Source organism: Euwallacea similis, chromosome 11 (assembly GCF_039881205.1).
Source record: "Euwallacea similis isolate ESF13 chromosome 11, ESF131.1, whole genome shotgun sequence".
Taxonomy (NCBI): Eukaryota; Metazoa; Arthropoda; class Insecta; order Coleoptera; family Curculionidae; genus Euwallacea; species Euwallacea similis.
In genome coordinates, this window is record NC_089619.1 from 2628191 (window position 1) to 2641500 (window position 13310).

Consider the following 13310-nt stretch of genomic DNA (forward strand, 5'->3'; position numbering starts at 1 on the left):
CTAGTCCAATTTCAGTTATTACAATGGATGCTTTTATTGAGACGGAGACATATTTGCATATCTATATCATACAACATACATACAATAATATACTCGCGGGCTGGTTGGTATTCAATAACATCTACAAACATCTAATTTGTAGATCAGGGACGTAAAAAATTGTTTTCTTTCTTTACAAGATTCTTTAAATTGTTTATAAAAGTTATGACATAAAAAATTTGCCAACTGTGTTTCGTTTTATTTTCGTCATTATAATAATTCTGCACATCAAAGGAAAGTCTGTGTATTACATGAATATGCCCCAATACTAAATGATCATGTTTAACATTGAAGTGGAACACATTTTACCTGTGTATTTAGTTTTTACCGATGTTTGGTTCTGGACAAATCAGTTAGACAATAGAAATTTCACTAAAAAAAATTGAATAGCTCCGATTTCAAAGAATCGATTCTCGGCAGTATACATATAATACAGCGGTAGTATCAAAAATTCAAAAACCCAATCGGAGAGCTTCGGTTTTTTTTTAAATTAAAAAATGGTAATTTTTGTATCAAATTGTCAAAGTTATCTCTGCCCTTTGCTGAGTACGCCGTGTGAATTGTTTTGTGGCGCGACAAAATTGTTGGTGTGAGTGCTGATACTCAACCTCTTATATCCGCACAAAGCGATATAGCCTAACATAAATTTAAATACAAACAGAATTAAGCGCTGAGTGAATTTCAGTACGATACTTGATGATTACTGTATTGTTGAGATGAAAAGATGGTCGGCACAGGCCTAAACATCTACTTCCCACAATTCAATCTCGGCCATCAAATTATCGACCAGTATGACTTAAAAGGCACATCCCAACGGTAAGCCTCTGGCAGACTGAAACCGAACTATAGTACCCTCTAAGAAGGTGGCACGATTCTGTAAGTATGCCTCGTATTCAATCTTTTATTGTCCGTTCCACACCTCCTTGTTCAAGCGCCCTGCAGACGGAATCCACGAACCTCCTTCGATGCCTAGGAATATTCCAATGGAAATTATCAGTTTTTAAGGTCTTACAAAATCTTCGATTGAGTTATTTAGCACCAAATTAATCAATTTTCCGCTCTGATTTGCGTTATGGTGTGTTAATGGTACGCTTCCCATCGCATTTTGTCTGATGTATAAGTCTATCTCATATTTTTAAAACTTTTCAGCAGGGACGACGTGAGACTGGCACAAGCAGCAGAGAAATAATTTCGATTATTTTTAACACTAATGCCACACAACACTATCAGGAAGAAATACAATAATTAATCCGAAGGAATTACGTAATTTTTTTTCACTTCTTAAAATGAAGCTCGATTTATGTAAATGTTAATTATTAGTTAGGTACCCAAACGCAAAGATAAGAATTGTAGAGGTTGTATAACATTTCATTATAACTGGGGTGAAAGTAGAGTGGTGACCGCATTCGTCTCCAATACATGAATTGCATGCATACAGTCGAGTTCCCCATACTTGATTGAATAACATTTCGTTTCGAAATACAAGATTTTGTATAATCCTATACTCTGTGTTGTTTAAAGTACGATCCTATACTTAAATTATGCCCTGTTCACTTAGCATTGTTACGAAAATGAGTATCTTTACCACCCTTAAAAATAAGTATTACCAATATTTAAATGAATGAAATTAAGAATAATTAAGTGCAAATTTGATGAGATATTCATAAATTCCCAAGGACGACGGTTAGTATTCCATAGCTTGAAGTATAATCATGAAAAAGAAATTTCAACATTCGAGGTAAAGTAGCATACCACATCAGACCTTTAAATTTGAAGAATGTCGAAATATTCTACTTTTTATTTCGGACTAGTTGTGTTAGTGTTACATGCAGCTAATGGTCAAATTGATTTAGGTAAGTTTTAACTTTGAACATTTGTATTTAATAAAATATCGATTACCCGGTGCCCTTTCACTTGCATGTGTTACCCTTTCATCTTTGTAGGTGCATTGAGGAGTTTTTAAGATATTTCAGAAATATTGTAACTTAGCGTTCAAACACGCATTATGTCCTAATTTAATCTAATGCGTTGTGCTGGCCCTCTTTAAACCTTTACCGTTTTTAAAATACTCAACATAGTTACATAGATAAGCACCTACAGTAGAGATAAGGATTTACAGATCTACAGGAAATTTTAGAGGTTTCTTAGATTATAATTTGAGTGAAAAATAAATTAGGCATAGAAGCAAAACTGACTTAAGGCATATACCGGGCGTTTCCAGTTTTGGATTTGCAACTGAATCAGCCCTACAATTCTCTGAACAACATTTTGCATAACCCTTTACAGAACTTTACAAAAAAAGTATCAAATATAGTTAGATGCGAGTTAGTTTGAGCGGTATTTTTTCGTTAAGGAAAACTGCGTAATACTTACACTATAAAAAATACTATTACCTTTGGTCCATAATAAGTGAGACTTTTGCGTTTTCTGTGAAATTTATTGTCAATTAAATATTTTTAAAATTTTATCTTTCATATTAGTAATATACCTCAAATTCTAAATCACATGTGTTGCTTACATTGATAACACAGTATAAATCAGAGAAAAAAAAGTGATAATCCGCTTGAGGTTCGAACTCGCGGACGCATTCTATTCTTTTTCTCCTGTAATATTCTTATTAGTTATCAAGTTTAAATATAGTTATTTAATTAAAGACGATAGTTCAACTATACATGTGTCATGAGCTTCAAAATATTATTATAAATTTTTATTATTATTATAATAAATGTGTGTGTGTGATGCAAACAATGATTATAAGCTGAAACATATTGCCAAGGCAAAGCTTCGAAGGGAAAATTGCTTTCCTACTATTCGTTTATATTAACATTTTGTAACTTATTTAGAAGAATAAATATAGTACTTCTAAAATGCTAAAATGGCTCATTTATTTTGGAAAAAAAATCAATAATGGCTGATTTATTTTGGAAAAAATAAGTGGGTAATGGCTCACTTGTTATGGACCAGAAGTAGTATAATATAACTATAACGAGCAGGAAACGTTATTTTAACAGTAATCGAGTGCTATGAAGGCACATTCCGAGGTGTTACATGCAATATTTTTTCTACTTTAATCTATAATAATACATGTATGTAAGTTCATAAATATGTATAAATATATGTTCAATTAAATATCAGCTTGCGATAATATATTACATGCACACATGAGGTAAAATGTTTTACTACACGCATGTCAATGTTAAATGCCCACAAAAATGTTGAGCCTAAAAGTATGCGCATGTACACCCGAACTGCACGCCACTGATTATTTAAAAATAATTCATTGCTCACAATTATGTCAGATTCAATTGTGTTGTCGTTTGCCGGAATCATCTGTAAATGGTTATAGCTCCCTTAAGAGGCAATTTAGGAAAAATATGTTTAAGCTTTTATCTTAAATTAACGCTTAGAAGTACCCTCCTAAAGTAGAGGGACGAACTTTCGTAACACCATGTACTTATATTGTAATTTTCGTTTCAGTGGAGCACTTCGATAAATGCAAACTGGGAACGTCGGCTTTCGATGACTGTCTTAAGGACAAATTAAATGATTTGACTCCATATTTCAAATCGGGTAAGTGGTAAATCAAAATTCCCAAAACTGAAAGAATCGTACAATTAAGGCAAAGGTGATGTCATATCAGCGGAAGTATTCGAAATAACGAGCATTATACAAGGTATTCTTAAGAATTGTGACCAGTGGTTCTTAATTTTGTTTTTAATTTAATCCAAACTAACCGGTATTTGTTTGTATATTGTTATTTCCATTAATAACGCTTTACGACATGATTTCAACTAAATTTATACTAATGAAGATATTTCGTAGGGATAATGTATCGTTTACCTATACGATTTAATAGAAATATTTCATTAGCGCGAATACCATTAACCAAGTAATTACCATCTATCTTTTTTTTACCTTTAAACTCGGTATGAACCATATATTGAAAGATATAGGGTGTTGCATTAAAAAATTACACACGTTTGAGTTACAACTTTTTTAGAACATTGTAAAATTTTGCCCACTTTTGCAATACGTAACCCAAACCTTCCGATATGACCTGATTTGGCTCTATCGAATTCGGCGTTCAAAGTGGGTCACCTTGTATAAATATATGGTTTCCAAAAAACCCTTCATAAGTAATTTCTTACAAATCATTAATAATTAATTATAATATTTAGATTTTGATTTAGACTATACACATCAATGGCTACTAAGAAAATCATTTCTTTGCAACTCTCTTGGCGGCGAAAGCCCTTTGCAACATATAGGTCACAGATGAACTAATCCACGACATGCCTCTGACATTTGAAGACCTACTTCACATCAGATCATCCTTTATAACTCTAAAAGTCTAATTTCATTCTGGAGACTTCCATTCCTACGTGACTACCCATAAACCGTAGTCCGATATTCAACATTGTCTAATTTTTAGAAATCCCGGACTTCGGAATTGGCTCTTTTGATCCCTTTTACGCTGAAGAAATACATCAGAAGATGGGAGGTGCTTTTTTTAATTACAAATTAGTTCTAAGGAACGTTACTGAATCTGGTTGGACGCAGTCGCAAATCACAAAATTCAGGTTGGTGTACACATTACAAGTACAAAAGTAATAAAGTTGACGGAATTAAGTTTCGCAAACTGCATTTCCCAGACTTCAGGACTTTAATTGAGATATCCAGGAGCAAAATATGATTTATATCATTCTATTAGATTGAAAAATAGCAGCTCAAAAACTACTCGCCTCAATGTAAACTTTGGTCTCCGATACCTTGGGAATTCTTAGAGTTTACACAAAACGGATTATGACACCTCTTTCGGTTTTCGAGATACCTGGTCACTATATTATCTAGTTTGGTAATTCCCAGCTTTTTTTATATAGCCCAATGTCTGATGGTCTGATCTAAAGTTGTTTTGGAAATATACCAGACGGCCCCATAGAAAGAATTTCAAAGATTTATTCACTTTTGGGTATTTGAACCAAAAAATGTTTTCGATTATACAGGGTATTCCAAACCAATGGAATCTCATTTAATTTCCTTATATGAACTTAAATGATTCTAAATAATACCATAGTACGATATAATGCTAAATAAAGAACAGTATAGTGATGAAGCAGGGCAAATTAAGGGAAAAAGAAATCTACAGAAACCGGACCCAATTCAATTCAAAACTAGTCGTATAGGCTCCCAAAGACCTTTAATAAACTTGTTAGATAACACAGCAGAGCATGTGCAAACCCTAGAAAATTTTCACTCTAAATCAGTGTTCGACCGTCGGTTAAGTGGACTTTGCACTTAAGGAAATAATAAACTCAAATAAATCTCATAGGTTCGCATTGAATCTTATGAAAAGCAAAATATTCAGCAAAATTCACCCCTAGAGTAAGCAATACTATGTGAGATGTGTAAGACATCGAGTCTTTACTATAAAAAAAAACTGTTGGCACTAAGGTGGACGTCCAGAACTGTCTAAAAACACACTTTCCAACGGCGGACTTTCTTGGTCCTTTCAGTAGGTAATCGGTTAAACCTATAATGTAACATAATCAGAATTGGTTATTCTCCCTAAGCGATGTTTAACGACTCCTTTGAGATATGTGTGTGTGTGTGTGATTTGCTACTAATATGATTTTCTTTTTTAGAAGCGATCTTCCCAAGAACCTCATACAAATCACACAGTTTTTCCCAGACAAGAGGCTCAATGGAATCTATGAAATCGAGGGCACATTTTTAGGACAGAATGTGAAAAATAGCGGCTCCTGGAATTTAGCGTTGTTTGATTACGTCCAAACCTTAAGCATCAGTAGAAAATCACCAAGGGACTTTTCAGGAAACTTCATTAAACATCCATCGATCAAAGTTAAATGTAACATTCAAACCTGTAAAAAGCTCGAGCTGCATGTGGGAAATTTGGCTGGAGGACGAACTATAATAGGTAAGTACGATAATTTTTTCGAAATTCTATATATCCGTATCGCAATCCTGATCTAATCGTTTTAGTAAGTACGTGGCAGTTTAAATACCGAATGAAAATAATCATTTCTTCCTTTCAGAACATGCTCTGGATTGGATCATAAACAACGCATGGCAGCCAGGATTTGTACTCTTGGCTCCATTAATAAATGACTTAGTTGGTACTGCTTTTTCAGAAATTTTTACTAATTACTTCCAGAATTTTCCTTTTGAAAGAGTTTTTCACAATTAACATATGCAAACAGTTTTTTTTGTATAAACGGCGGATCCCCAATATATGAAGTATTTTTGTAACAGCTAAAAATTTTATTTCTATCTATTCTTCTGTATCTGTTCATCAATAGTGCCAAAACCTTACATTATTAGGTAGGTGGGTATATACATAATATTATAGTGTTATTTTTTGCATTGGGAAAGCTTCTTGAGGGGTTTTTATAATAACTAGGAAACCACTAAACGATAAAAAAATCAACACTTACATGTATATCGTATAATGTTATAAGGCAAAATAACATCGAATAGTTATATAAAAAATATAAGTTTACACCCTGTACATTTTTTTTTAAATGTGTGATATCTTATTTGATACACGAGTGGTTTGAGTAAGAGTTCAACTGAATATCTCAAAAAGTGAAGGAACTGTACCGTGTTGGACCTTATTTAAATTATGTCTGTAGAAAAATAATGTATTTTGAAAATTTGTATATTATACCGGGTGTTTCATAATAATATTTCAAACATTCAAAGAGTGAATCTGTGGATGACTACGAAAAAAATTCATATGAACATGTGTCCCTTTTCTCTTCCTGTCTGAAACACATTCCTGTTTGATATATGGTATGAAACACCCTATATATTTCATATTTTTATAGAAAATAAAAACCTAATTACTTATGCTGCTCATATTCACTTATCAATTTATCCCTACTTTAAGCTCATTTTTGAAATTTTAATTTATCATTTTTTATATACCCCACAAGTTTTATTTGTTAGTGTCACCATTAGCACTCTTATCTTCAGCTTTAATATTCCGCAAAAACTCTTGCGTCAACCGAATGACCTTAATTCTGTAATCCATTTTATCCAAAGCAGGCATTAACATTACGTGGGGGAGCAGGCTCTTAAAGAAATTTAAATCCTCGTTGTCTTCAGATTCGTATTTCCTTTTTCCCTGCAAATACAACGATACCTCTTCAACTGTTCCATAATTGGGGCGTTTCCTATTGTTAACACATTCACTAGTAGTTGAAGGTGATGGTGAATTCTGATATGTTAACGATTCTATTGGTTCCAAAAATTCTTCGTTACATGAATCATATTCACATTTAACTGCGGTAGCGTTTTCTTTATAAAACTGATCACTGCCGTCCCCTGTGTTATCCTTGCTCTCCTCTAGTATATTGGACTCGTCCTCAATAGAAAAAGCGTCATCATCCTTTTTTGATAAGAATTGTTCTTTTAAAAAGAAAAGACTGCTAAAATACTTCCATTCCCCGTCGTAATCAGCAATTTGAGCCTCTCCATGTGGTTTAGAAATTGAGGCCAATGATGTCCGGAATTTGTCACGTAAGTTTTTCCATTTCTTTCTTGCCGTAAGTCCTGCAAAAATCATACAAATATTTGATGGTACGGTAGTAAAAAATGCTAAGAAATAAGATAAAAATGAGGGCGATTGGAAACACACGAAGGTGAGCCGAGACTCAAATAAGTAACTAACACTAAATTACCCAAGTCTATCCAGTCGTTTTTGTGTGAGCTTGAAAGTTAAAAAACTTTCTACTGATACGTGTGCAGAAGTCACATTTTTCCGCTCTTGCGCTAAAAAATAATGAGAGAAGTGCAAAAGTACCAGCTAGTCTTTACTCAAACTTCAAGTGACTAAAATTGAATCGGTGCTCGATCAATTTTCATTGAAGTGCGAAAAAGTATTACTTACAGCACTTATTAAGTAAATAATTGTATTTTCCAAATTTTGACAAATTAAGTACCGAAAACTTTTTGTAACTGAAACGTCATTTTTCATGTATCACGAGATACGCAGTAGATGTTACTAGATATGCGCCCCAAAAGTCACGGTTATCTCCTACACAAAATTTTTTGCAGATGATTTTCGTGCTCCTTGCCGATACATATCTCGATTTAATCCATTTAGATCTATATTGGTTGACCACAATCTACCGCATTTTGCTAATTTTATTTTCATTTTAAAAAATGGAAAATATCTGTAATTCTTTAATATGAAGACAAAAAAGTATGCAAATGAAATATCGTTTTTTCAGAAATAAGAAGCAGTTTAAAAATATGAAATAAAAACGCCAGGCCCCTATTAAAAAATAGAGTTGTTATCGATATCCTGAACCCGACATGTCACCGTGGGGTATTAAGGACCAGACACTGATAAAAAATGTACAGCACAATTGTTATAATATAAACTGTGTTTATAAGCATTAACTACTCTATAATATGAACAAGGCGTAATCTCGTTTGACAATATACACATTATTGTAAGAATTCTCCTTATTAAACTGCGAACAACTCCCTGTATAAGTGGCTGCTTGATTGGGATATTCTACATCTTAATTGTTATGATAATGCTATTTATAATGTAATGCGGGGAATCACTTCGGACTTCACGGAAATGGTCGTGGAAGAATTAGGAAAAATCAGGAAAGAATATTATTCATTCGATCTTTCATTTTAACGTATTAAACATTTTTAAATAATAAACATAAATTACTACATATATTCATATATTATTTTTATGGGAAATTACGGTTTATTGAAGCGAAAAATAGCAAAGTAAGAGGAAAATCAAAATGTCATTTCAGGGCGTCTTTGAAATTACTGTACAACGCTTGACCAAAAATTCTTGAACCAAAAATAGGACGTTCGAGGTAACTTACCTATAACCAACGTTGCTTCGTTTTGCCACTACTGGGCGCCAAAGTTCTCAAACTAATATCGTTTTTCCGAAATAACTTTGAAACGTTTTAATCGATTTTCACTAATTTTGGAACTAAGAGTTACTACATAAATTGGCGAGTTTCGACGTGAGTGAAATCTTTTTTCAGCGCGTGGAAATATTAAAAATGACGCATGGTCCGTAATTAAAAGTTTGTGTTTTTGTTAACCCCTGTACGAATGACTTTAATTCTTCCTCTACCACAAGCTACAAGAACGGTTTCATACATTCTCAGTCAAACTGCGCAACACGTGCAGCGCAATAATTTGTCAATCTATGGCAGTGTTTGATGTCTTACGCATTTGTCTGACCGGTTTAAAAATTGTTTGACATATTTTGTACAATGAACAAATTGCGCAACGCGTCGGGTGGTATATGGACGAGTTGCGTTTCACTGTCCGCAATTGTTCAGTTGCAGGGTTGTCGGGGCGCATCGAACACTGCCATAAATGGACGACTTATTGCGCAACGGCGTATGGCCACTCCGGGGATAACGCAATTGGGCATCATAACGTTCGATGCGCAATTTGTGCGACGATGTATGGACCTCTTTACCATCGACGCGACGACCTCAGAAAAGTAGGTACGAATACACGCCTACTTTTATTTTAGTTCATTTACTGCTCGAATCAAACAAAAGATAAGGATTTCCTCGCGTAAAACAACTTAGCTGTAACATTAATGCTTCATCTACTATAGATTACCAATTTACTAGGGAACAGCTTTTTTTATGTTCATATATGACAAATTAAGACGCAGGAACAAACAGGCATTAAGTAACTAATTTGACTCACTTACGTGGAGTGTTCAATATCGCGGAAATCTCATCCCACAGTTTGTCAAGAACATATCTGTTATGGTGATGTTTATTCTGTCGGTCCCACAGCGGACGTCTATGATACACTTCGTTAATTAAGCTATCTACGTTCACGTTCATCGCTCCTCTCGATTTTAAAACATCAAATATTATCGTACAACTGAAATTGTGAAAATAGTGATCCCGTCTTGCATCGGTACAAGGTCACTGATCGATGCTATATGCTCTGCTCGTTATTTTGTATTCCATAGTCAGCATGCGCCCCGCTTTCATCCACGCTCCTTTCGTTTCGATTACCTCACCATTTGTCGTAGCTTAAAGCTCGAACCGCAGCCCGACACAAAAGGTGCCCATACACATACACGCATACCGTTTTTTTGCTGATTCGGAATTGCACGATTCCGACATGGGTATTTTAACTAAGCCAGTAAGAGTCGTTTAAATTGACAATTTTGCGTATAGGAATTGCAATTTAAGCCAGGTTTAGACTGCAGCTCGGAGAGGGTTAGTGGTAATTACCACGTCAGATTTAGGATCTTATTGTTAATGTGGTATTTCTAATTTTAACTGTAAGCTAATTTCCATGGAAAGATTTCGACGTTATTAGATGTTAGTTATACTCTTGGATTGTATGAAAACCGGCTCGATATTAAAGTTAACGGCCCGTTAATAGTTTGGCCCTTAACCGGTGCAAGATTAAACGTTTTTTTTAACTGCAAAATTGAATACAGTGTCGCACAGTTTTTTAATTTTTTTTCAACTGCAGTACTAAGGCGTCCCTATGCGTATCACAATTTGCTATATATTATGTCTATATGCATTCTCACTATTTAAATTAACAATAATTTTTTATAAAGTACGATGTATATTGTCTCGATTCTCGACATTATGGTGAAGTAAAAATGTTGACGATCCTCAATGAATCAAACGATATACCTCTTTGATGCTACACAGGGTTACTTCAAGCAAATGTTTTCGTTTTGAGGCAAAACAGAAATTAAACGAAAGTTATATTTTTTAAGTGCGCAGGTCCCAATGTGTAGAGGTAACAGGTGTGCAAAAGTCTTGTACCTATTCGGTTTGACGCAACTAAATTCTGATGAAAATAAAATAAAATAAAAAATACTGAAAAACTCATATACATTTTTTTAACCTAGCTGGAGAGTTTCTGAGGTAGCGAATCGCCTTCTACAAGTTTAAGTTATTTCTACTAGAGGAGGACTCATCAACAGTGTCGGTATAAATTAATATTATTATTTGTCGATTTATTGTTGTAAAATTATGCTTTTCTAATGCGGGCCTGGATATTTTTCTTCAGTTTTAAACAGCAGAAATTTTATTTAGTAGGGAGAGTATCAGAAAAAAACAAAATGGAGTTTACACCATCGACGTTTCGCAAGTTATTGCTTCACCATCAGCAAGTTACGTTGATGGTGTAAAACTAAAGATTTATTTTTTTCTAAACCTTTCCTCACTTAATAGAACATCAGCTCGCAAAGACAATGGGTAGTTAAACAACTTTAGAGATAAAGAAATTAATACTGATATAAATCTAGAAATCATTACAACACAGATAAGTGTTGTAGTTATTAAAATTACAATGTTGCCAAGCATGGTAATTAAGCAATGACCAAAAAGATTACTTTTATGTCATTTAATCCATCTGACTTTGACCTCTAACTGTTACAAAGATAGCAAAACTGGGGCCACCTAAAGGAAACGCCAAGTAATATTGACTGTATCTATTATATCCGTGCTTTCTATTTTTGCTTGTACCTTTATTAGCACGCAGCAATGTCAAAACAATAAAGAAAATTCCTTAATCGTGGGAGTTCAGAGCCCATTTTTTAGAAACTTACTTTTGTGACACAAATACTGAATACCGAAGATAATTTGAATATACAGTTTCTCAGACTATCTATTATGAGTTGTACGTTTCCACAAAATTATGCGATGGCCATTATGAAAAGCTTTGAAAACACGACGAAGTGTTAATTACATGGGATTTGTGGGAAACTAATTGTCGATTGTTGATATTTACCGAAATCTAAATATGCTTTATGTTTTAGAACATTCAATAATGCTATTTTTAATGCTATTTTTTAATTAATGCATGTTTCCATAGGTGTAGTGTTTCGATAGTGCGCCCCCAACCCCAACCCCAATATCTACGCACCTGCATAATAAAAACCAATAGTAAGTGTGCTTTGATAATACGCATACGTCATACGTCACTACCATTTCATTCATAAAATTGTAGAAGTGAGAAACAAATTACAAATTGCATCCAAAAAGAACAAGTAAATCGGGTCTTTACGTGTTAAATCGGTCGCTTTCGTTTCACATTCGCTTTCTTTATCTTTAATATTTCTCTTGTGTGGGTACTACGACATAACCTATACCGTTTTTTATTTAACAATTAACTGAACTGACAACATTATATTAGTCTCTCGGAAGGTATGACGCAACGTAAAGGGGAAATTTGTAAAGTACGACATAACAGCAAAACCCATTACCCATTATGCAAAACGGAACGCGTAGGTTTACATTTTCAAAGGGATACACCAACGGTATAGTCATAGTCACAGTCTGTCTCGCTTTTACACTTGGCCTGGTCTTTAACTTGATAGTTATCCCATGCAGTGGGACGGACTAGTTCCGAGTATGGACAAAATGAAATTAAAACAATAATCAGCAAATTATAACCTATATTTTTAAGAACTAGATTTTGAGAATGTTTGAAAATTTTGGCGTCTGACAGCGAGCGCTCATTTCAAATCGTGAATTTCTGAAGCTACATTTTATTTTTGATATTTCTTTAAAGGAAAATAGTAATGAAATGATGAATAGTAATGAAAATTATTTAAACATCGTTAATTTACCCGTAATTAGATGAACACGATGTTGTTTATTATCCTTTCCCAATTGCTGAGTCCAGAACAACAATGCAACTCGTGCAGAATTGCTGCATTCGTTTCATATAAATACGAAGTTGCGAAGTTTGATCATACGCCCACGCTCAAAACAGCATTTTAAACTTTAATCTTAGAATAGAAAATAACCTGCCGGTGTGTTTCAAGGAACATGCTGTTCTGAGGCAGGATATCCACAACATGGATCTTAGAATTGTTGTAGAGTAATATTTAACGTAGCTATGCAGAGAACTGAAAAGTGTAGATGTTCTCCATTCTACTTAATATTATTAGTTTGAAATGTATTTGCTATGAGACTTAGTTTTAGCCAAGATGCATTAAAGACTAAATACTTTGTTCAGTTACTGAGAGAAGGCAGAATGTAATATAAAACTGCAATTTTACTTAAGGTGTAGACTTATGATGTCCAATAAATATTTTTCTATTCTACAGAATTGTCAGTATCAAAGGAGTTCTATATATGTGAATTAATTAATGAAGCGAATTCGCGAACAAATTCATGCGTAAATTTCCTGTGTATATCGAGTGTACACTTAACATAACAATAATTTTCTGGTTTTGTGCTTACGTATTTCTATCTCGCGAC

The 13310-nt window shown here is 33.9% G+C and overlaps 2 protein-coding genes across 3 annotated transcripts; one reads left to right on the top strand and one right to left on the bottom strand.

The window, feature by feature from the left end:
- Positions 1–1710: 1710 nt before the first annotated feature.
- Positions 1711–6454, top strand: Jhbp16 (Juvenile hormone binding protein 16). The gene is made up of 5 exons (XM_066395240.1): positions 1711–1892; positions 3517–3609; positions 4472–4619; positions 5682–5974; positions 6093–6454. Exons 1-5 carry the CDS (start codon positions 1817–1819, stop codon positions 6242–6244), a joined length of 762 nt encoding a protein of 253 aa, XP_066251337.1. The 5' UTR covers positions 1711–1816; the 3' UTR covers positions 6245–6454.
- On the bottom strand, positions 6442–12377 carry LOC136412233 (uncharacterized). Of its 2 annotated transcripts, none has more exons than XM_066395241.1 (2): positions 9773–10026; positions 6442–7611 (listed from the first exon to the last, which is right to left on the bottom strand). In XM_066395241.1, the coding sequence occupies exons 1-2, from the start codon at positions 9909–9911 to the stop codon at positions 6995–6997; spliced, it is 756 nt and encodes a 251-aa protein (XP_066251338.1). In that variant the 5' UTR covers positions 9912–10026; the 3' UTR covers positions 6442–6994. The 2 variants fall into 2 exon arrangements, with proteins under 2 accessions (XP_066251338.1, XP_066251339.1); XM_066395242.1 differs by lacking the exon at positions 9773–10026 and adding an exon at positions 12308–12377 and having other exon boundaries at positions 6488–7611.
- Positions 12378–13310: the final 933 nt, after the last annotated feature.

What these genes read in the sequence shown, in the direction of transcription:
- LOC136412233 (XM_066395241.1), bottom strand. Translation starts at nt 9,911, where the DNA reads ATGAACGTGAACGTAGATAGCTTAATTAACGAAGTGTATCATAGACGT. An exon ending in CGCGATATTGAACACTCCAC is followed by an intron (nt 7,612 to 9,772) that starts GTAAGTGAGTCA and finishes TGATTTTTGCAG; the next exon opens with GACTTACGGCAAGAAAGAAA.
- Jhbp16 (XM_066395240.1), top strand. Translation starts at nt 1,817, where the DNA reads ATGTCGAAATATTCTACTTTTTATTTCGGACTAGTTGTGTTAGTGTTA. An exon ending in TAATGGTCAAATTGATTTAG is followed by an intron (nt 1,893 to 3,516) that starts GTAAGTTTTAAC and finishes TTTTCGTTTCAG; the next exon opens with TGGAGCACTTCGATAAATGC. An exon ending in GACTCCATATTTCAAATCGG is followed by an intron (nt 3,610 to 4,471) that starts GTAAGTGGTAAA and finishes TCTAATTTTTAG; the next exon opens with AAATCCCGGACTTCGGAATT.